Source organism: Tauraco erythrolophus, chromosome 5 (genome assembly GCF_009769465.1).
Source record: "Tauraco erythrolophus isolate bTauEry1 chromosome 5, bTauEry1.pri, whole genome shotgun sequence".
Taxonomy (NCBI): Eukaryota; Metazoa; Chordata; class Aves; order Musophagiformes; family Musophagidae; genus Tauraco; species Tauraco erythrolophus.
In genome coordinates, this window is record NC_141469.1 from 57,147,845 (window position 1) to 57,172,178 (window position 24,334).

General features: G+C 39.0%; 1 protein-coding gene across 1 annotated transcript; it reads right to left on the reverse strand.

Moving 5' to 3' along the window:
• Window positions 1–2,746: 2,746 nt before the first annotated feature.
• TLR3 (toll like receptor 3) lies at window positions 2,747–13,321 on the reverse strand. Its single transcript, XM_009986371.2, has 5 exons — window positions 13,289–13,321; window positions 9,897–10,345; window positions 8,280–8,471; window positions 4,753–6,572; window positions 2,747–4,126 (listed from the first exon to the last, which is right to left on the reverse strand). Exons 2-5 carry the CDS (start codon window positions 10,335–10,337, stop codon window positions 3,898–3,900), a joined length of 2,682 nt encoding a protein of 893 aa, XP_009984673.1. The 5' UTR covers window positions 10,338–10,345; window positions 13,289–13,321; the 3' UTR covers window positions 2,747–3,897.
• Between the last annotated feature and the right edge of the window lie 11,013 nt (window positions 13,322–24,334).

The window sequence follows — 24,334 nt, forward strand, 5'->3', positions numbered from 1 at the left end:
GTTTTATCGGAAACAGGGAATGAGACCGACTCCATCCAGGACACCTTTTTACACCGTGTCAGGCAACCTCAAAACGGAGCTGAGAAGAGCAACAGCCCAAAGATGCTACCAAAAATCCCGGGCAGCTTAGAGAGCAGTAGAGGGTGACAGGATCAAACACCTGTCTCTCTTTTGCTACGTACGAACACCAGGCAGCTGGAGCAAATACTGCTCTAGCTTCGCAAGATAGGGTTGTCTGTCTGACTGTCTGGAGAGAAGAGTGGGCATGCCAGCAGCAGTCTGGGAACACTGTAGTGGCTGGTATTATGGACAAGGCAAACATTGTGTCACCTCAGAATATGGCAGGTGGCATGGCCCTTGGCAGTGTCCAAGAGAACAGCACATGCTGAAAGACAGTACAGTTCCTTTACACGTATGAGCCCTGGATCATACATCAAGCAACTAGTTGCACTATCAACTGAAAGCTGGCAGCTGCTAGATGACAACCAAGGATACAAAGCAGGGAATTTTATCCCTGCCTTGTCTTCCTAGCACATCAAAGAGTGCAATGAGGTGGCAGGGTGGGGCGCAGGTAATACCATGTACTGAGATTTCAAACTGCGATATTCTTGGCCTTTTTAAAAAACACAAGTATGTTCTGACCAAACCTTATGGAATAAGCCCACATAAAGCTAACAGCAGCATGATCTGCATTTATTCCTCATGATGCTGAAAAGCCTTGACGAAGCCACAGTGAAAGCAGAATAATTGCTGTGTTGTATATTTATCTCAGCTGCAGCCCTGAAGCAGCCTTGCATGAAGACCTGGAATAGAACCTGTTATGAACATCACTGTCTATAACTTGATCATTGCTCCCTGTCATTCAAGAACGACAGAAACAGTCAGGTTCCACCCCAAATCTACAGACTTCAGCATTCTGCCTTGCTCGAGTCCTTTAGATACTCTGCTTTCAATACAGACAATTCCTCTTTAGTCCCAGGTAATATCTTTGATACTACAAGCCTGGAACTACTTTTTATTTATTTGGTATTCAACTCCTCAGCAAATCAGCATTATATAGTCCAGTGCTGCCCACTGCAAAGAAACTACACAGCTCAGATATAGACTGTTAATCCTGAATGCACTTACAACTCTTCACCATGGTAAGCCCATTTATTTACTGTCAATAATATTGTCAAACAAATGTACAGGAGTAGCAAAAGTAGGTAACTTTCAGACAAACAGAGAAAATGTATATGAAAACTTTATGTCAAGTATTATTGATGATTACCATTGGACTTGTGCTTACTGCTTTTATGCTTTTTTTTTAACATTAGTCTGATTCTCCTGAGCCTCTGTAAGGTCTTTTTTCTGTTGTAAGTGATCTTAAACTGAATGCGGGTACCAAAATAATGGTTTAGAATGCATCATCATATTTTTTATCATTTAAAATTATTTTCCCTCATCAGCAAGTAGTTTTAGTTTGTATTCTTAGCTATTTTACAAAACTAAGCATCTATGGATGACATTTTCTCAAGGTTCTGAGACCGATTTTGGGGCCATTTGCAGTAACAGGAAAAATTTTTAGAGAATTTAGAGACACTGTCATTTGTCAGGTTTAAGGGCCAGAAATTACCATTTGGTCATTTAGTCTGACTACTTCTATCACATTTCACCTCAGCATTTCTCCATGCATTCTCTGCATCTTTATGTCATTTTTAATACCCGTGTGAACTGCTAACATTTTTTAAACAATTTATATTGATGTGAAATGAGAAATTCCGCTACTATGTGTCATCACAGATTTAAGAAACATAGGAATCCTTCACGTTAGTCTTTAAATAAGAGAAAGAACGATTGACATGGTGCATACCTGGCACCCCATCCTTACCGACTTGCCTCCTCAACTTTCACCACCTAAGCTCAAAGAAAGAATTTGTCACTTCGCCTGAAAAGGTCAGAAAGATGAGATGAAAGCATCACAATGGAGATAATCCTATTACTGTAATTAGGGAATCATCATCTATCACTTCAACTGTAAACAAAGCCTTTTTTGTTTTCACTCAGGACTTCCTGAGCAAGTGAAGACCGTCTACTACACCCCCTTTACTCTTCTGATGCATGCAAAATCTATTTCATTAGGCTTTTTTTTTTTTTCATTTACATTTATCATCGTCATAGGACATAAAAACCTATCAAATCTCAACGTTTTTCCTCTATGCCTATAACAAATAATGAGAAAAGCTGCTTCAAATGTTAAGTATTGACTATCTGAAAGCTGTTTTCTAAAGTAGTAAAACAGCATTCTTGGAGTAATAGTGGTGTCAAAATTGATGAGGGAAATGCTAGGTGAAAAAAGCAATTTAAAAATATTCCTGAGCTATTGAAGGATCACACACCTACTAAAAATTGACAATGCTTTGTAAGGTCCTTAGAGCAGCAATTAAATATTAACAAAACATTAAAATTACTGTCTAGTGTCTATTTACAATAAATTGTGCTCAAACACTCCATAAAATTACAACCAGTCTCAAACATTATGAACATCATTTCACCGCACGCTTTGCTGGTTCTCAGCTCTCTCCAGATCGAGGCACCAGCCTGTATGTTTGAACCTTAATGCTCTGACAATTGCCAACTAGCCCATCTTTCTGTAAGGTATGCTAAGGAAAAAACAAACTAGATTAACACATAAGAAATTAAACTACAGAATTATTTCTGATTTTCTTTACAATTTCCTTGCCAGCTATTCCTTTGCCTTGCAAAACTATATACAGTCACGAAGAAAAAGGAAAACAAAAATTTGAAATTAATCTTCTTTTGAAGTTTTTCTCCCACTCTACCTGTAACTAGTCACAGTAATATTTCTGGTACCATTTAAAACTGTTTCTTTGGGGTTTGGCTTTTTGTTGTTGTTGTTTCACTAGTAACAAAGACTTTGATAATGAAATTAGAGTAGCACCACCTCCCCACAAAGTTGTCTTCTGGTTATGCTACAGAAATATCTATGCCTTTACTCATCTTATACAGGTGCCCCAGCTGTGCCTTGGCCATGTTTCACATTGATTTCAAGTTCTGTTTAATGGCCTGCATATAGCTTTATGCACATTCAAAGAATTAAGGTGACATCTCTCAGTATAAATGTCTTTCTGTCAGCTCTCTGAATTTCAGCAGGGAAGAGTACAAAAATTTTTTTTAATCATACTACATTGCTTAAATCTGTTGACTCATTAGTCTGAAAATCTGTTTTTGCTAGTCACCAGCACCAGCCCCACCCAGAAGGCATAAGCAATCCTTCACTGGGTGTTTTGAACAGGCGGCTCACAGGGTCAAGTTTCTTTCTGTGGCTTTCTCTTAAAATAAAGGTTTTAAAATTCACTTTGAAACTCTGCTATATTTCCTGATTTCAACTACAGAAATAGTTTTCCATGTTACTTACTGTGCCTCATGGAAAGCTTTCCGATTTTAGTTTCACTGAATCTCCTCTTGCATTATGAAAGCAAGCAGTAGTGTCTGCTCCACTTCTACATAGAGTTTGCTATTTTATCATTATTGCGTTCTCTTTTACATATCCCTTTCAAGTAGAGAGTCCATGTCATTTCTGCACTACATCAGGTGGACATTTTTCCTAGAACATCAGTCATTCTCACTGCTTTTCAGAATTTCTACCACATTTTTGATACACAGACTGAAATGATTATCAGTCACGATCCATTTTAACATGTCAGTTCAGTGCAGGTGAATTAAAAGATCAGCAAGAACATGAATACAGACAAGTAAATTTAAATTATAGTGTCTTTTACATATCTTTCAGCATGACAAACTTTTTTTCAGGTTTTCCTGAAGGCTTGATAGTTTTCCAATGACAGAACATATGCAATGAAATGACCCCGTAATTCAAACCCGTACTTTCAAAATTCAGTGTGCTGTACTATTAGATTTAAGTGCCATCAGTAATTGCTGATGAAAGGCACTGATTCGTTCTTTCTGGGCTGGCCAGTTCAAGACACAGCGAGATCTGAACATTCCTCTTCTCAGGTGAAGAGCATGATACAACTTGTAATCTTGGATATCATGAAGAAAGATCAGTATGATGGAGTCCCAACTTTGTTCAATAGCTTGCTGAAGAGCATGATATACTTTAAACCTGAAGCGAAAATAAGACAAAAATACATCTTTTCTTTCATGTAGAGGGAAAAAAATGACAAAGAGTTCTTTTAATAGTTCGCATAACAGCACATTGTAAACTCAAGGACTGGACTCAAACAGGGGTCTTAAATGTCTACTCTATGATATAAAATTATCATTACTCATGTTAAACTAGTTACCTTCTAACTAAAGAAAAAAATCATCCTCTAAAAATGTAACCTAATTCTACCATCTTGATTTAGCCTTGTTGAACAAAGTTCCTTTCTTTTCAAGATCATCTCATAAGAAAGGTGAAAAGGCTCATTTAAAGACAAACAAAAATCATATTTGGATGCTAGTGATCTCATCCATTATTGCTCTTTTTAAAACATGTAATTTTAAGGAAAGCAATCTGCACAATCTGCTTGAATTTAAAAAAAAAAATACATTGACTGAAAGACTTCCACTAGTGTACACGTGGAGCAATTAACTTTAATTTAGGAATTATTCAGAAGTTATGATATATTAAATAAATATATTATAGTAGAATTTGCATGCTGTTTATTAAATTACACAGCAAAAAAGATGACCTTGTTAAGAGAATCCGTTAAGAAATTTTCTCCCTTACATTTATATTCTACTCACTTTTTGCAGCAGGGATCCCGTAAGAGGTGTTCAGTCACAACAAAAATAATCTTCCTGCTCATTTTTATACTGTTAGTTATGGCTTCAAATTTAGAACTGCCCGCTTCAAAGTTCCGTTCGTCAAAACAAAAGCGAATTTGGTAATTTTCTTCCAGAGACGATAAATTCTTAGACACCCAATTCTCGTCCTGTCCTGCGCAAATAACGTAGGCATCATAATCAAACTCTTCCTGTTGCCTGTCAAGTTCTTTAAAACCAAGTATTCGATTTACTGAAATATTCCAGTAGAAAGCTATTCTCCATCCTTCAAAATGGGTGATAAGAGCAAAAAAAATTACTAGCATCACAATAGTGGTGGTGATCAAAAACAGAAGTTTAAATGGAGCACTGTCTTTGCAGGCTGAGCTATCAAAATGCAACACCAGACTACCATGATATTTAGGCGGGGTGTTGCAAACGTACTGCGACCTCAATCCAGGTATATATGCTTGCGTCACATTAAGCCAGTCAGAAAACCAAGCAATGCTTTCACAGGTGCAATCGAATGGATTGGAATCCATCTCTAGTATTCTCAAGCTCTTGAAAGCTGGGCCAAACACTTTTTCTTCCACTGAGGTTATCAGATTTTTCTGAAGGTTCAATGAATTCAGAGAGGCTTGGTCATCAAACAGAGTTGCTGGAAGCAAATTCAAATTATTTGATCCTAAATCCAAGTTTTTTAATTTAAACAGACCCTTGAAAACCTGAACTGGAATCTCATCAAGCCCATTTGATTTTAAGTTAAGAATATGCAAGTTGGGAAGATCTTTTAGAAAAAGAACAGGGCCACCTGGATTTGCATGTTTCCAAAGTCGGGCTAAATTATTGTGCTGCAAATCCAGAATGTCAAGTTTGTGAAGTCCATCAAACAAGTCATCTTTTATGTTTGCTATATTGTTATTGCTGATGTCCAGGACAGTCAGATTTTGTAGAGGATGAAAAGGTGAAGGAGAAACTGCCAGATTACTGCAACCTACCTTCCTCAGCATCAGTTTTCTAAGGCTTGGAACAAAAATGAATGATTCACTTCGCAAAGTCAAGTTTTTGTTATAAGAAAGATAAATATCTTGTATGTTATTGAGACCTTCAAACTCATGACCTGTGAGCTCTTGATTAATTTCATTGAGACCAAGATCAAGAACTTTCAGGTGTCCCAAGGAGGAAAACGCTCCACTTTCCATTGTAGAGATTCTTGTTTTTGTGAGATTGAGAACTTGCAAACTGGAATTAGCAAGTGATGAAAATGTTTTATTGGTTATTCTTTGTAAGTTTATGTTGCAGTTACAGAGACTTAGGTATTTCAGGTTGTTCAGACCTGTGAACATATTAGCAGTAATTCCTGGAAAATTGTTATTATCCATTATAAGGTACTCCAGGTGGTATAACCAATGAAAGGAAAAATCTTCAATTTTCCCAGTAAGTGAATTTATCAGATTCAGATATTTGAGGCTGGATAGTCCATAAAATAAACGTGAAGATACATGAATGTTATTATGCTTCAGAGTTAAGTATTGTAGACCTGAAAGCCACTGAAATGAGTCATCTTCTACCACAGACAGAGAATTTTGGGAAAGGTTTAAAACTGTAAGATTTGTTCCTTGCAGTCCCTGGAAAGTTGAGTTGCCAATGTATGAAAGCTTCACATGGCTCAAGGAGAGGTTCTGAATCGCTGTCTTCGATAATTCTGTACAAAGTTGCTTTGTGAGATTTTCACCAAGTTCAACATTGTTCAGTATGAGGCCAAACAGGTTTCCAATTGCATGTAAACATCCTTTGTGAAACTGAAAGGAAAAAAAAAAAAAAAAAAAAAAGAGGTTTGACCTAAACAAGGGCATTATGTAAGAAAACAGCCCCATAAAGCCAAAATTTGGAAAGATTTTAAAATGAGACTTTCAAGCTGAACATAACTCTTACACTCAGAGTTTTCCACAGCCAAGTTCAGATAAACACTTCTTGGAGTTTATACTTCTTATAATAATAGTTCTAAAGTTTGTAACGTAATTATGATAATTCTGAGTAACACTCTTTTATAAGAAGATAGAAAATTGCTTAGTGAGATGCAAGTTAATTACAATTTTTTACCCAACTAGTAAAACTCTTTCACTAGAAGCATTTTAGAAATTGAGATAATCTCAATACCAATTGAGATTATATATATATATCTATAAAATATATTATATTATAATCTCAATACCAATTGAGTATCCAATATTGGGATACCAATATACTAGTGCAAAACCAGGTATACTGTAAAAAAATTATTTAGGCCTTCAGACAGCCAAGTTTTGGCTGTGAAAAAACAGTTTTTCAGTGAAAACCCAGTTTCTCTTCTTTCTATGCTCGTGAAACATGATACTACACGCTTGCTTCCACAATATAAATCACAAGCCTCCATCATAGTGCTGACCCTTCGTCTTGATTCAGACAGCAGCTAATGATTAACCACTCCAGTTGTCAGAACGATTCAAATGCATGCGACTGCTTTTCAGACAGCAGTACTGTAAAATCAGAGCAGGTTAAACTAGCACAAAGTAGCACTGCCCAAGAGAGGAGCAGGCTCATCTACTTATGCTGTGTCCTTGTGCCAGTATGGCCCTGTATGCAGTTACATGGTGAATTAGATCGAGAACCAGCCTGACTACAAGCTAACCAAGCCAAAAAATCTGTAGATTTTCCTCTAGTAACCCAGTGCATGCCTTCATTAAAGCTTGTACCAGAAAGAGGGAGGGATGAAGCAGCTAAGGGAAAGATGACAGTGAGATCGCCTCCCAGTAGTGGTACAAGCTCATGCCACTTTAAAATATTCTTGTAACTTCAATATACATGTTCTTTACAGATCAATCAACTGGGAAAAAATCAAAGTAAATTCAATGCAAATTCAGTATTCATATGCGGAGGGTCAACCAGTTTAGAACTGCAATACTTACCCTCACTCTTCAAAGAATCATCTTGTAACACTGCGAAGCAGGTCAGAGAGAACAGTGAGGTAGGTGGCAGAGAAAACACCCACTTTTTTAAAAAACAGTGAGTATACTTTTCTGCAATAATTATTTTTCTGGGGTACCCCACAGGCACAAATCAACGTTCTCTTTGATAACTCTGAAGTGAGACCTAGATTGTATAACTAGCCTTGCATAATATCACTTTCTAAGTGGGGAAAAAGTGTATGTCAGCTGTTCACCTTCAGCATGTATAAAAAAATCCTGCATAGAAAATACCTGGTAAGGGTTCACAGAGCTACTTGATCTAGCTCTTGCTCAAGATCTGTGATCTACAGGGAACCAGCTCTTGCTGATTTCAGTGGGAGAAAAATAATTATGTGTATCACTACTGGAGCTCAGAAATAATGCTGTACACAATCAAATGGTTTTATCTTTGACCTCAGTGGATCAAAAACATAATGTAAATGCCGTACAATCAGAAAGGATAAATCAGGATAGTTCCATTTATACTTGCATCTGTTGAATTTCTGTTGAAATGCTTCCTACCTCTTTCAGTGGATTTGATGACAAATCAAGGCTATTCAATGAGGTGTTGCTAAGAAAACTGAAGTCTTCCTTTGTTAACTCAGTGATTTGATTATTATCCAGCATGAGCTCACGAAGATTCTTCAACTGTTGCTGCGATCCTAAGTTTGCTGACTTCAAAAAATTATGAGATAGGTCCAAAATACTCAAGTTCTGGGGACAAGATGCAAACAGAAAAGTATAACATTCTTTTCCTTTTTATGTAACACAAACCATTTTGAAGTATTGCACTTTAGTCTAATTGATTAGAAATTAGTTGCGACACTGCAATTCAAATAAATTTGCAATAGAGAAAAGGCAGCTTTCAAGCTCCTTCAGAAAGATGCCTTCTGTATCTTTCACATGTGTAACTTTCATTGTGTTCATGGTCTTAACCTGCTAAAATATCTACTGCAAAGCAAAGAATTACTTTATCTAAAATGCCTTAACTCACTGAAAGCCCTCCTGCTCCAGATAAAGTGATAAAAGCAAAAACCTACAGCTGGCTGCAGTTACAACTACTGCAGTTAATACCTTGTGTTCCACCCTCTTCAGTGTGGCCCATCCCCATGAATGGAAATGAGGAAAGGAAGAGGAGTACAGTAGCAGCCTACAAAAATCAGTGCTGCACACGTTGTAATACTCCAGCTCATACCCAGGTGCTCAGACTCCTCCTGCACCTGCCGGAGAGGAGATGTGACCCTAAAGGTGACTCCACAGAAAGTGCCTTGAGGTGCGCCAAGCCAGGCGTCCATCAGTAACAGGGCAGCAGCAAAGCGAGGAAGGCCAGAACTTCAGTTCTGTTTCCAGCAGCAAAGCTGGCTGTACTCACTTGGACTTAGTTGACAGTCAGCAGTCCTACGATGCAAGCAAGTACATTTTATGTAACTGGACTGGAACGATGAGTTTGGCAGAAAAGTTCAGACTTGTTCAAAACAGCATGCACACTCATTAGAACATTGGACAACAATTAGTACCCACACATCGTCTCTATTGTCTTTTGTCCTTAGGCCCTTCTTTTTGCATGATTCCCTGCTTGGTACAAAGACAATGGAATAGTCTTTTCCTGCTTCCTGTGCTGGTCCCCTAATCTCAGTGATGCTACAGAGAAGAATATTTAACCATACAAACAACCAGAATGAAAAGCTTTGGGTTTGCTCTTCCTCAATCCCTAAGAGACATTACATTCAGCCTAAGAACTGGCCTTCATGGTCTGAGTAATTACACCTTGACCTTGAAAATTTAGGCTAGCTACCAATTTAAGACCCCAGGCACCTCAGATTCCACACTCTCCACTTCGCCCTATATATCACGTGATGCTGCTGCTATTCTCTCAGCACAAATCCTGTATGGAGAGGTGTCTCCATGAGATGCAACAGGGAAAAGGGGATGGAGAACATTGACTCATAAGGATGGCTGAGACTCCAGTGTGCTCTAGCACAAGAAACCACTAGGCCTTTTCTTTAGAAAAACAATGAAGGAAGACTACATTCTGGGTATTTTCAGGTGCAAATAGGCAGATTGCACACACACTGAAAAACATAGTAAATTCCCCATTTACAGTTTATTTACATGAAAAGGTGCATTTCTAAAGCTTACCTCCAGGGTTTTGAAAGGATCATTGTTTATATCTATTCTGTTGTATCCTAGATTGAGCTCAGTCAGGTTAGAGCAGGAAGCAAAGACTCTGTCAGGTAGCTTATGCAATTCATTATGTTCTAACTTCAGAATTTGCAACAGGGGCACATTTTGGCACAATTCTGGTTGTAGTTTAGAGATGCTGTTGTAGCCTGCGTTCAAGTAAACCAGCTGGCTGTACTTGGTCAGATTTGCAGGACCTAACTGTCTTAGCTGATTATGAGAAATGTCCAAACCCGTTATATTGTTTGGGAGATCAGAAGGAATTTGAGTTAGCTTTAGGTGACTGCAGTCAGCCATTTCATTTCGGATCTGACATTGCTTTCCAGCTGATGCACACAGCAAGCAGACAGACACCAGTCTGACAGATAAGCTGCTCCACCAAAGAATAGCACTTCCCATTGTTTTATCTGCAAAGGCAAAATGAACATAGTACAAATTACAACCATTTTGACACAACTTATCTCTTAAACTGAAGGTTAAGCAAACCAGGCTCAAAACCCATATAGCTTTATACCAAGGAAACACTCAGTATTTTTCACCCATAAAGTATTATTCATTTCTGCAGAAGAGGGATGTCTAAATCTCTCCAACTTAAGATTTTTCTTTAAAAACTATAGTATTGTTTTATGTAAGAATAATTATGTTCAAAAAGCTACCACGGCTTACTTTATTATCAATGCAAATTTCCAGCCATTTTCCCTTTTCTGATTAATTTTACATTGCTTTTACATGCATAAAATATAATAAACATGACAAATTATACACAGGCCCCTCAGTGTTAATCACTGAGCTCCGAGCTTAACCACACTGATAAATATTTATACATAGGCCTCTCAATGTTAATCACTATGCTCTGAGCTTAACTACACTGAAGCTATTTCTTAGTTATATGCAATAAGAATGCCTAATATACCACTTCTTCATTTTACAGTTCTTGACAGTTTTTGTTTTACAAGCCAGCCACACAAAATTCTGTCTTTCCATCTCATAACAAAAGAAGGAATATCAGGCTACAGAAAGGTGTATGAGAAAGTAAGAGCAGACAAAATAGATCAGTACCAACCTAATCAGAGAAAGAAACATAGAAAAGCCAAGGTGTAAAGAAAACACTGTCCATAGATTCAATACACTTATCCAAATATTTCCAGGAAAAAACTTATACATTTAAGCATTTATATACCCCACTCCGTACATTTTGAGTATTTCCGTTAAGGTATCAACCTCTATCCACTGGCACTCTAATCTTCAATGGCTCTGCCTGCTTAGGCATTACATTTGATGAATCTCAGACTTTCTCATATTTTATTCAGTTTCGATTTAGTATCCATAAGATTTAAATTCACTGGTGATCTTGTAATACAGCTTTACTGGATAAGATATCAGAATAGAGCTGTAAGAGTTCAGAAATGTTTGACCAGCCTGCTGAGTCATTGAGCTTGTCTAATGAAATAGCGCTTCTGCTCATCAAGAGAAGAGTCCAGTGTATCTTTCATATTATTCTTTACCAAATTAATCTTTAGTAGAGGGAGAACAAATACTTTGGGAGTGCTTTCCAGAATATTTTTCCATGCTTTAGCAGAGAACAGTAAGCTTAGGTTCCTCTGCTTCGAATTCTTTCTTTTTTTTACAAAAATATAAAGCTTATACTTTCACCCCTGAAGCTTTGAGAGTCTCCAAAATCTCCATATATACATATCTCTATGGCCTTCTGCCAGCAAATTTGGAATCTACCTGCCAACCTGAATTTATCAATGACCTAAGTCTCAGCATGATGGGCTCCCAGATAGGGAATACTATCAGTGTGCCACTACAGAACAGGCTATAGAAGGGAATTTAACCTTATTAGACTTAACTGGACTCTAGAAAACCTTCTCAAAAGACTAACTCCCAGGAATACGAGCTTTCTTAGTTTTGCAGCTCACGTTTTCCTTTACTTGGAATCTGTGTTTAATTAACATGATCTAGCTTTGAACACATTAGATTATTGCTCAATAGCAAAAAAACGAAACAAGAAAATAAACCAGCACGTTTGTACCGAAAAAGAAAAAGCCTGTGGAACTGATGGTTTTTAAAGAGACGAGTTTTCACTACTGTAACAAAACACTCTGAGGAACTGACACTGCAACCTGTAGGCAAACAGGAGATCAGTGGGTCGGATGCCAACAGTTTGGCTCTGTAGGTGACCTGCCTTTTCAGAGGACATGCATTAGGACTGCTCCAGTGACAAAAAGCCATGTTATAGTGGCCAGAGCGGAATCCTGTGAGCGTCTCTGTGGGACCAACCTGGCCATCTGGAGAAAGACATCAATAAAATCCAAGAGGAGTGGTGATACAAACAAGAGAAAGAGGGACCTAAAACATTGCAAAGGCATACAAAGGACTGCAAAAGATGTTTTAAAATAAACCTTAATGAAAAAACAACTCCCTGCTGGGCACTGTATGTATGCCTGACCCATGTCCTGCAGCTCATGGAGCCTGGGTCTCCACTCACCTCCACTGGCAAATGGGGAAGGGGAGGAGACAGCAAATAACTGAACCTGACAGTCCTGCAGGCTGACCTGCTACAGCTGCTACTGAACACAGCACCCCTATCCCTGTAGCTGAGGGAAAAAAAAGACCACTTGTCCTGCCTCGTTCCTCTGCACCCCCAGTTGCTGGAAGAACTGAGGAAAACAAAGGGGGATCTTGTCTGTAACAAAAGCTTTACCTCTGGCCTGTGTCCTCCTCAGGGCTTGTTTTAGGGAGGTCAGATAGCTGCCAGCCTCGGTAGTTGTTGCCAGTTCATTTTTAAGTTTGAAAGGTGCAAGAAATATAATGCACAAACACAATCCGAGTTCTTTGGCTGACTTCCAGGGAGGCATGAAGGCCTGACTTTTTCTGCTTTTTTCATTGCAGGAAGCCTGGAGTCAGCTTTAGGTGTTTTATGTTTTGGTTGGAGATCCAGTGAAGAAAACACGCACCTGTTATCAGACTGAATGGACAGTGTTAAGGAAAAATATTTAATAGTCAAAAGAAAGAAGGACAGTTTCAATTTTGTGAGGAAGAACTTGAAAAAAAAAAAAAAAAAAGGAGAATTTAGATGGAGAGCTTCCAGCATCTCCCAGGAAGGGACATTCCCATATCATTTTAGTTGGGGTTTTTTTTTTTCAAACACAAAAATACCTCCTGCCAGTTGGGGACACCAAGCACCAAAGCACACATTAAGCAAACAGCAGTACCACCCACTTTGCTAACCTGCAAGTTAAGAGAAATCCACCATCAAGGAAACAGCCCAAGCTCCTGAGCACTACTTTGGCTTTGCACCTCTAATACCTGGTTTATTATTATTACCTGGAATTGCATCCACTTACCGCTGCGGGCTTTATCTGCTTCAGCTGGGGGACATCCAGGGACGGGACAAATTTCTCAGCACACAAAACCCGTAAGGAAACACACAGCTGAGAGCCGGAAGAAGTGAAACCGAAAGCGGGGACGGGCGCGCCGCACCGCGGGAAGCCGGGACGAGCGGCGGAGCCGGCTCTGGCGGCGGGGAAGCGGCGGCTGCCCCGGCAGCGGGCGGGGCGGGCGGACCGACGGAGCATCCCCCGAGCAGCGGCCGACGCTGGTTTCCCTTCCTTCCCTTCCTCACAGACTTTCCCTGCACTGAAACTTTCCAGAGGGGCCAAGATCGCCCTGAAGCTCAGAGTCGGGCTGACGCTTGCGATTTGGTGAGAGAAACCAATCTACGCGTTCAGATGTGTCACAGATGAGCAGCATCACACAATCCTACCCAATTACCTACCTGCTACAATTGTCTATCTACTACAGTCCTAACTCAGTTATAGTTTTTCCTTAGGTAATTCCAGTGTCTCTGAAAATCCTTGAAGACACATCCCAAAAGCAGATATGGAGACGGACAGATTGCTGACATCGGATTATTACTCTTTTAACATAGAAATAAAGCACCAATAGGTTCCTACAGAGCCACATACAATGTCTCTTTTTACAAGAGTTTGTTTCTGTGAGAGAGTAATTTACTAAATTTTCAAGAGAGATAATAAAATATTTTCTACTGTATTAAAAACAAGACATTGTTTTCAAAAGTTCAAGTAAAAGTTTTAGGAACAGCTTTTAGATGTGTGTCTTTTTAATATTGTTTGTGAATTCACATCCCTGCTTTCCCAGGGACCTGACCATCAATTTCCTGGAGGGAACTTCCTCAATATGAGCTTCTAGATGTGACACAAGGTGCTGCTGCGTTGACTACGTTGGCGTTGGTGAATCCTCTGCGGGGTTCATCTGGCCATACTCAGGACACACCAACACCGCTGAGTTCACCTTACATTTTTAGGTAGTTGTGCTGTCCTTCTTTAGTGGAGAGTGGGTAGCTGCAGATGCACCCAGAAAAGAGTACACTTGAGCTCTAACTCTTTGTTCAAAGTGTTTGAAATTACAGCTTGCAGCAGTGTGCTAACTACCTGCCCATCAGGAGCTCTGGGGAGGGAGGGAGACTGTGCTGGTTTCTACCCTATTTCCTGTTAAATCTGGGGTTACTCACAGATTTGCTGCAGAGCCCAGGGAGGTAGGCTGGCTATCAAAGAGGCTAGGGCCCTTACTTCCCTCTCCTGATCTCTGAGTTCTTTCAGCAACTGTCTAATAAAAATTAATATTTATTTTTGGAGTTAGGACACAAACTGAGACCAGAAACAAGCTCTTTGGGAACTGAAAGGCTCTAAAGCATGTTTCATTCCCATTTCAAAGTTAAACCTTGATCTTCTCTTTCATCCCACTATGAGAATAGAATATTTCTGTTCCATGGTGCCCTGTGTGCCTCTTCACTGGATACGGTCATTTGATCATAAGCACAGCCACCTGAAGTCACATTAAGTTACTCTGAAGAGGATTTTCCCTTTGTGTTTTGTAATCTGCTGCCTTGGAACAGAAGAGATCTCAATGATGACAATAAAGCAGCATAAGAACTAACAACCTTTGCAGATCATTATTCCAGCACAGCAATACTAGCAGGTGTTTTGCCTCTTATCTCCCTCTACATCATACTCATATTACACATAAAATGCGCTCTTTGACCTCACGTCAAAATTTTTTCCCTCTCAGTCCTCTCTTCCCTGTACACATAGGGGACTATTAGGAAGCTGGAGTTGTTTCAGGCACAGTGAAGGAAAACTATCAGATACTGATGTAGCTGCTAATTTCAGTAATTAAGCTGCTAAGTAATAAGCTGCTAATTATCAGTAATGCCTTTCCAATACTCTAGCCTTAGAATAATGTCAATGGCCGAGGGAGACAGTGGCACAAAGATGCTCAAAATCTCAACTCTTGTGGATCACTTGAACTGGGGGTAAGAACATTTATTACAGAAAGTTTCAAAGCCAAAAAGCTTTTGATCATGATTTACAAGAACCAGCAGATACTACTGTGCAAAGTAGACTTTAGTGTGCACACGACCAGTGCAGGTTCAGCAAGTATGGTATTTCTGAGGCAGAAGACAAAGTGGACACATCTGTTCTTGCTTCAATGGTGTGAAATCAGATCAGGCTCTCGAGTTGCCATAACTCCCCTGTAGCTTACTTTAAACTATACTTACGTTTTCAAGTGCTGGAAAAAACACGGCAAACTCTGAATGGAAGAGAAAGTCAAGCAATGCATATATCCAGAGAATAATTTAGGAAAAAAGAGTGCAAAAACTAGGCAATGCTCCCACATGGTGGTCAAGGAAAGCAGCTTGTGTGAGTTGAATCTGAATGGTGACAAAAGGCAGTCAGGCAAAATTCTGGAGATGTAGCCATTTCACATATATCTTTAAACAGCAGAATAACCAGTTGCTGCACTTACCTTGTTTAACCTCATCCAGACTGTAAGCACAGAAGGGTGGGGACCTAAGTGCAGTGTCTCACAGAACACTCCCAGAGCAAACATGCCAAAACTTAGCCTAGAAAAAAAGCAAAAAAGGAAGTCTACTGATCTTAACCTGATATTCAGATCCATACAAGTGTACTGACTTAGCACATGGCTAATTGGACTTCAGTGTTTTTGTAAACTGCAAGTCAGACTGCAAGCATCAAGGGGAAGGCTCAAAATGACAGAACGCATGTCGACACTTTCCTTGACTATCAGCCACTCAAATGGTGAAACTGCCACACGTTGTGGTTGGATTCAGACATCTCATGTAGCAATGAATGGGTTCAGGCAAACAGAATTTGAGGATGTCTGGAAGTGAGCCTAGCTACCTGGAGAAAGAAAGCTGGAAAGACCAGAGCTGAACAGTTAAGATCTGAGGCAAGTCTTGACAAGGGACATCCTGCAACATCAAAGCCACTAGAAGGGGGGACGGTGTGGCGGTCAGTAAGATTGTATCTGCCTCCTGAGACTGGAGAATAGATGCTTTTGTGTTGTGCTTACATGAATTCAGCTAAGTTTAATGATGCTGTTGAAGAATCTAACAGGTCAGATGCTTTTTGGGTCCACTAGTTCCTTTAAGGCTGCTCACTCATCACTGCTAAATTATAGGTGGTAAAAAATTAATTACAACAGTAGGTTTTTTGTGGACACAAAAAGGGAGAAGGGTACCTGAGGGCTGACATGCAGATAGACAATAAGGTGAACTACGTTCGTTAGAATTCTCCCAAACCTCTAGGTGCTCAAAGACAAGAGAATTTGCTTCCATGTATTTCTTTTTTCATTCCTAGCTGAAAACATGGCCTGGAAAGGAAGCTGAGAACTCCAGCCAGTGTTTGAGATTTAAGCTATCTAGTAGCCAGCCATGAGCAGTGGCTCTGGATAAACTGTCACCTGGAAGTAAGATGCAAAATGCCACTGAACATGCACAGATAAACTCTACAGCAGTCGTTCACCAGCTTTGACAGTGTGGCGTACACTTTCCTGACGTGTTGGACTGACTGTAAAGATCAACTGCAACTGCAGAACAAGTCACATTATCTGAAAAATTGTAAGAGCACTCACAAAAGCTCATCTCAGCACAACTAGGTTGCTTTATCTAGCCTAGCCAGGAGGCAATAGAACTAAGAATTCAACTCTAGGACGGATTCCTGTTCAAAACCACCTCTCCTTTCTATACTGTGACAGTTAGAAAGGCAGCCTTTGCAACCCTTTTCACTGCATCTTCCACTGCCCCAGCAAGAACAAGGATGCATCACTACTGGTATGTGTGCTCTGTTAATGCCTTTACTTTCCAAGCAGGGAATTCCAATCCCAAAGAGAGCACCCTGGAGCAGGAGAAATGAGAAGTCAGTCACTTTTCAGTTAACCTTTTAGTCAGAGTTAGAGAAGGTCAAAATGCTTCCCTTCATTATTTCAACATTTTTTTAGAGACATATCACAATGTTTCATATTTGCACCACTGGATTTATGTGTATATATATTTTACTATTAAATATTTAAGCTTTTTACATACAGAAGTAGTAAAGAGACTGGAATTTAGGACTTGAGTATTCTCATACTACGAAAATATTTTTTCAGCAATTTTTACCTCTAAGAACTCTCCCCAACAGGTGAAAGCCTACTTAAAATCTTGTTCTTATCCAGCTTTCTCAATTAAGCATGCAGATTAAGTATTTTTCATTTGCAGTACTTTCTACTTCACAGCGTCTCTCCACAGTAGTTCATTGTCTGGTTTCAGAATCCCTTCCTTCTTTGCTGTTCCCCCTTTTTCTGGTATATTGTTATGGTTGTTTGGGTTTGTGTGTTTTTTTTTTTCCACAGTGTATTTTCAACAGAAAATCTATATTCCAATGCAGATCATAAACAACTGCCCCCATACCAAATGATTTCACTGTGAACACAACAAACTAATGATAAAGTAGGAATGCCACCATTTGACTTACATTCATGCTTGCAACACAGACAGCAAACACTAGTACAAGTCTACCATTCTTATATTTTCCTGCTAAAGACTGCCTTTGAAGGCAATGTAATCTCAAGCTTCTAAAGGTATGCTGTATTTAAAAGAATCACGGCTGCATTTGATCTTTTCATGTACTAAAATCTCTATTCAGTTATATCCAGTATCTTTTTCATTACATCTTTTCCTCAGTAGTCATCGTGTCCAGAAAGCCCTAAATGCCTCCTCAGTTTCACTTAGTGCTCACAGAAGGCAAGATGCACAGAGCAAATGAACACACAAACACACCCACATAGTCCACCTCTTTTCGTTCCCCATCCCTGAGAAATATTTGGCTGTGCTGGCAGCTGACTTCAAGTCCAGAATTACTTCTTTACAATGGTCCCTGGTACATCTCTTGTCCACACCTATTCTCTGTTGTCTCTTATGAAACCATGGAAAAAGTGGCAATAAGTCAGTCTTCAGGTTATTTTTTTCTCAGACTATTTGGTTATAATATCTTTTTCAACCCTATTTCAGTGGTATGAGACTGCATCTGCTGCCAGATATTAGAAGTTTCTAAGGTGTATCATAACAGCCAACTACACAAGTTGCTGCATCATGAACGCACTTTTAAATGCAGTGAATATTCATTGTGAGCCTTCCAGAAATATTACTGCTTAAATGGTATCAGTGGACCTCAGACAAATCATCCTGCTTCTGTATCTGACTGCAACTGACATCATCTACCCGGACTTGTCCAAAGCATTTGACACTGTCCCGCATGACATCATTATCTCTAAATCAGAGAGACATGGATTGGATGGGTGGACAACTCAGTGGATAAGGAATTGGCTGGATGGTCACACTCAAAGAGTTGCAGTCAATGGCTCGATGTCCAAGTGGAGACCAGTGACGAGTGGCATTCCTCAGAGGTATTGGGACTGGTGCTGTTTAACATCTTTGTTGGCAACGTGGACAGTGGAATTGAGTGCACTCTCAGCAAGTGTGCCAACAACACCAATATCTGTGATGCAGTGGATACGTTGAGAGAAAGGGATGGCATCTGAATGGACCTCAATTGGCTTGAGAGGTGGGCCTGTACAAACATTGTGAAGTTCAGCAAGGCCAAGTACAAGGTCCTGCACATTGGTCAGGGCAATCCCAAGCACAAATAGAGGTTGGGAGGAGAAAGGATTCAGAGCAGCCCTGAGGAAAAGGACTTGGGGGTGTTGGCTGATGAAAAGCTCAACAGGAGCCAGCTATGTGAGACCCCACCTGGGTTGGATGAGGCTTCAAACAACCTGGTGTAGTGAAGAGTGTCCCTACCCATGGCAGGGGTGTTGGAACTAGATGGTCTTTGAGGTCCCTTCTGACCCAAACCATTCTATGATTCTATGTGCACTTGCAGCCCAGAAAACCAACTATATCCTGGGCTGTATCCAAAGAAGCATGGCCAGCACATCAAGGGAGGTGATTTTGCCCCTCTACTCTGCTCTCATGAGACCTCACCTGGAGTACTGCATTCAGCTCTGAGGTCCCCAACACAATGAGGACATGGAGCTGTTGAAGTAGGTCCAGAGGAGGGCCACAAAGATGACTTTTGACTTTTTACAAGCCAAAAGAGGAACAGTGAAAGTTAGGAAAATATTTACAGTGAAGAAAAACAAGAAAGGTCAATCATAACTTCTATCAAAACTATCAGGCTTTAACTATAATCTCGTTAGATTAAAATCTGAGGACTGAATCCCAACACCAGGGCATTAGATTGTCATTAAATTCATCTGCAGAGATTAAACATTGGTTGCTATTAAGAGATTGAAATTGTGAAAGCTTTTATCTATAAATACAGTGTGGAACATTATCTTTCAATTCCTTCTCTTAGCCAGAACAGAGGCACAAAAAATAGAGAAGTAGACTTACTGCAACTAGCTAAAAAAATACTAGGTTTAACAGTTGATACACATTTTCAATTTCATTTAATTTGTAAGGCCGGTTTTATGTAAGTATTCGAAATATGACTATTTTGTACACCACTTGTATCTACAAAACGCTGAAATCCAAGAAAACAAAATGTAAAGCACTGGCCCTGATTCAACACCTTGAAATTAGATACTATTACAATTTTTTTCTATATGGCAAAATTAATCCCCTCAGGCCAGTTTCTTTTCGCCTATGGCTTAATGCTTTGAGCATACGAAATACATTTGGAAACATTTGTTTGCAAATACAAGTAGGCATTTGCATATAAATGATAAGATCCCATGCATGGTAATAGCTGTACTGTTCTCCATTAGCCATACTGATAAGGGGATTTAATTACCTTACACCTAAGTTGCTTGGCTATAATTTTCACCCAGTAGGGAATTTAATAGAAAAATAGTATGAGGTTCAGACTGATTTGCATTAGGGAAAGTTAACACTACAGAATGACAGTAAGAAAGTATGGGTCACCACTCTGTTCAGCCCAACTAAAACAGCATGCCTGTATCATTGGAAACTGGTTATCAGTTGGGTTTCTATATTTTCAAGTATCAAAGGGTGCCTGAGGATAATAAATGGGTAGAGAAGGAAAAAAAAAAATCCTCCTGTGTGTAGTGCATCTATGCAAACAATAGAAAATGAGATATAGAAGTTACACACTTAAAATATGGGTCCTTGCTGCAGTAATGAGACTTCACCCAGACAGATAGAAACCTGGGAAGCGTAAGGTCCAAGGATCAGAATGAAGCATATGGAAGAATCCCATCTAAGACAGCCATCTTGCCTCAAAGCAGGTTACATTGACAAAATTCTGACCTAGTTTACCAGCAGTAAGGATTTATCATCCACCGATAGAAACAGGGAAGATGCAAGATGACTTTACAATGAATGACATCACAGGGACTATCTAGGTGTGGCTAATGATTTGTTAATACCCATTCGAAATTTTGTATTCTGCAACCGATTGCTGATTTTTAATTTAAAAAGATACAAGAGCTAGAAAGATTCTGCAAGAGATGATTTTACATTCTGCGGAGAATCCTGCCAAGCAACACGACCAAATAAAACTGAAAGTGACAGTCTGTGTCATTGAGAACTGCTTCCTGATTTTACAAACTGTTCAAAAACAGTCTAGATAAAGAGGATCTGCAGAACATCTGCATATGCCACTGTCACAGACCACTAACTGCAATGAACTTAACACCTGGAGTACAAATGAAAAACAGTATTACACAGGAAAAGTACAGCACCAAGAACACTGCCAGTGATAGTTTCCTGCAATAAGAAAACTTGTTATGGGACTGCCTGTAACATGTACAGAGCAAAGAAGAGCTAAAAAGCCCATCATCTCACCACACAGCTTAGCTCAGAGCACAGGAATGGTATACCCCAGCCGGATACCCAAGAGCACTTGATGTAATGAGAGCAGTGCATCCCGTCTGAACACCAGGAGTGACCAATCTACAATGCTTCCAGAGAAAGAAAAAAAGCTCTAATGTTCAGTTAAAAACTAAAACATTCCTCTCTAAAGTAAAATGAGAAGACCGAGTAGTTCAGTATACAAATGTTAAGACCCAGAAACCAAAGGAGGCCTCAGATTCCTCAGCTCTCAGTGATTGTTGAGCAGCTTTCTTTTGCGTTCCTTGCAGTGAACATTAAAGCTCACTGCTAGCAACACTTGTAAGCAGAGAATTAAGTTTGGGTTTATTTTGTTTAAAGATTCCATTTCAAGTCACCTGAATACCTGTGCTGGAAACTAGTCTGTGTGGCAGTGTGTTGTGCGATCTTGGCTCAAAGCAGCCAAAATTTTGCATGCTAAATGTTTTCAACTGTTCACAAATATGTGATACAGCAAGAATCACTAGATCATCTCCAATTCACTACCAAACCAGTCTGTTTGCAAGTGTTTAAAGATATGCTTGAAAAATCACTCAATTTGTAAAAAGCTTCCACAGGTATATCTTATATTGAATATTATCTTGAACTACATGAAAATAAATTAGAAAATGTCACGTGGGACAAGATATTGACTCCAGTGCAGTATAGACTTCTTATGGTTTACAGATGTTACACCACACACTTATACACATCAGATCTCAAAACTGGATGAAATCTGAATTGCTGGGTTGCTGAACACAAAGATTAATGTGTTACTTTTTTAAAGAATATGAATTCTGAGCTAAAACTGAAGTTGGTTTTGACAGAAGAATAATAGCTTTTAGAAATATATGTAAATATATAGCCAAATAGACCTGTGCAGGTATTCATAGTTTTTAACTTTATACTGATGATGTCTGTATACAGCAAGGGGGCAATCCAATTTGAAAATTGTTCTTTTTTGATGTGAAGTACTGTCACTTTGCTACATAAAATAAAAGCCTAGAAAGGATTCTGAGTTTGAATAAAAACTCAGTGGGTAAAAATTTGGCCTCAAAGGACATAAATTTCTATGGACTCATTAGGAATTTCATTTTATTACAAGTTGATACTTGTATTACTGTTTCTTCTTGATATCGTACAGACCTCAGGCAGAGCTAAAATGCGACTGTAGTCTGGAACAGCAGAAAGCCATTTTAGAGTTGGATTTTTTAAAAAACATGTCAATCTCTCCAAGTTCCTATAAAAAAAAAATTAACATATATAATCAGAGTCTTAGGTCTAAACCCAAAACCCCGCTCAAAAAGATTTAGGACTAAAAAGTCAGGCTGCATACTATAGGACAAAGTAACCACCTCTGTATCTAATCTTTACCAGTAGCCTTCCCTAGTTTTCCATTCCATTCAGATGCAGAAATCTTTGTGAGTTCTCATTTTCATCTCAACATCTTTTAACATGACTGAGAATGGACATATTATAGAGAATATTAATATTTTCTACATTTGCATAACCATCCCTGTACTACTATTTCTCCAGAAAGGAAAATGGCATGTTAGCCTATTGGTTGTATTCATGTTATTAACATTATACTCAATTTAAACTTGTCTTTTAGAGACAAGTTCCTGGATGTCCAAAGAGTTGGAGCTATTAGCTAGACAAATGCATACAATGGCAGATTTGTAATTGCGGACTCAGTCTTTGGACAATCAATAAGAAATTCTTGACTTGTTTTGCTTGTTGGATTGGCCAGTATTAGAGCAAAGCTGTAAAATGTTTCTGCTGCCTAAGATAAACCTTTAGAAGCTCAGCATATGTTGTAAATTTAGACTGCCAATAGTCTTGCATGCAATTACTCTCTCAGAACCTCATTTTCATGTATGTACATGTGCAAAACAAGCATAAACATGGGAGCCCAGCATTGCAGAGAAATTGCAGAAAAGTGAAGATAAAGAAAAAAGCAGTATTCCAAAGGGAGGAGGCCTCATGAAGACAGAACACAGGTCTGGTATTTTGACTGAACACCTGTTCGGAGTTACTTTCATTATTTCAGTACTTACATTGCCTTATGTGACAGCAACAAGCTGCAGGCTGATGAAACCCATTATGTTCTCAAATGTTTTAGCATGCAAGACACATGTAGAAGCTTCTACTTCAGAGGCTTCTAGACAGTCCTGGAACCATTGCTTGTGAACTTGCACTTTTTCCAATGTGATTTTGTTTCTGTAGGCTGCAATATGAACACTAATATGACAATTTCCCCAGAATTTTTTAATGCTATCATAATTTCCTATTGGTGTCTGTCTTCTTATCTTCACCTTCTCAAGTGGCTTCCAAATGAGTGGCCCTGCTTTCATCACAAAATATCTGGAAAACAGAATTGAAGGCTTGGCAAAAAAAACCCAAACACCTAAATCTGTGAATTGAGAGTTTTTTTCAGGCTATCTCCGCATCCAGGAAAATATCAGTGTTCTAGTTTTTACTTGGTTTATATTGATCCAATTACAAAAACGAAACTTCAGAACATCTGAGTAACCTACTTCAGTTCATGGATGGCTTATGGCAAGCATAAGGTATAATGCATATTGGGAAAGTAAAGCACATGCATTACCTAAAGAAGTGACCTCACATTTACTTTCCGTTTAAATTACATGAAGCAGGTCAGGTATTGTAAGATGCTCTTTGTGCCAGGTTGTTCCTGATCACAGGGAAACCCTTTGTAAAGTGATCATCATCTATCCACATAAATATGACTACAAAAACCAAATTCAGTTCTCTTCAAGTGAAGTTCAGCACCTTTAATCTATTGGCCTAGTATCTTTACCTATAATGAAGACAGATGCCTGTGTATACAGAATCAGTCAAAGTGCCTCAGATCAGTTATTTCAACTATACAACTACGGTATCACTTTGGAAGTGATCTCTCTTACCATACTATGCGTCTCTTCTAACTTGAATTGCTTGCATTAACACAATTGAAAAAAAACTTCAATTAAAAGCACTGAAACAAAAATTGAGTTTTAATTTGAAGAAGCTATAGAATGCAACAAAAACAGTGGATTTGATTATATATACTACATGCATGGCCAAATGCAGAAGTAAAATACTTAGTAGGTTCTTTGAAGTTCCTTTAGCTTTTGAGATCTGTGACTATTAGTCACCTTGTTGTGGCTGGTAGTTGAAATAAGATTTGCTTTATACA

Bases quoted from the DNA above. Each gene is read 5' to 3' on its own strand.
- TLR3 (XM_009986371.2), bottom strand. From the start codon at position 10,337: ATGGGAAGTGCTATTCTTTGGTGGAGCAGCTTATCTGTCAGACTGGTG. The intron at 8,472-9,896 runs GTAAGCTTTAGA...TCTTGTCCCCAG, and splicing joins ATCCTTTCAAAACCCTGGAG to AACTTGAGTATTTTGGACCT. The intron at 4,127-4,752 runs GTGAGTAGAATA...TTTTCGCTTCAG, and splicing joins CGGGATCCCTGCTGCAAAAA to GTTTAAAGTATATCATGCTC.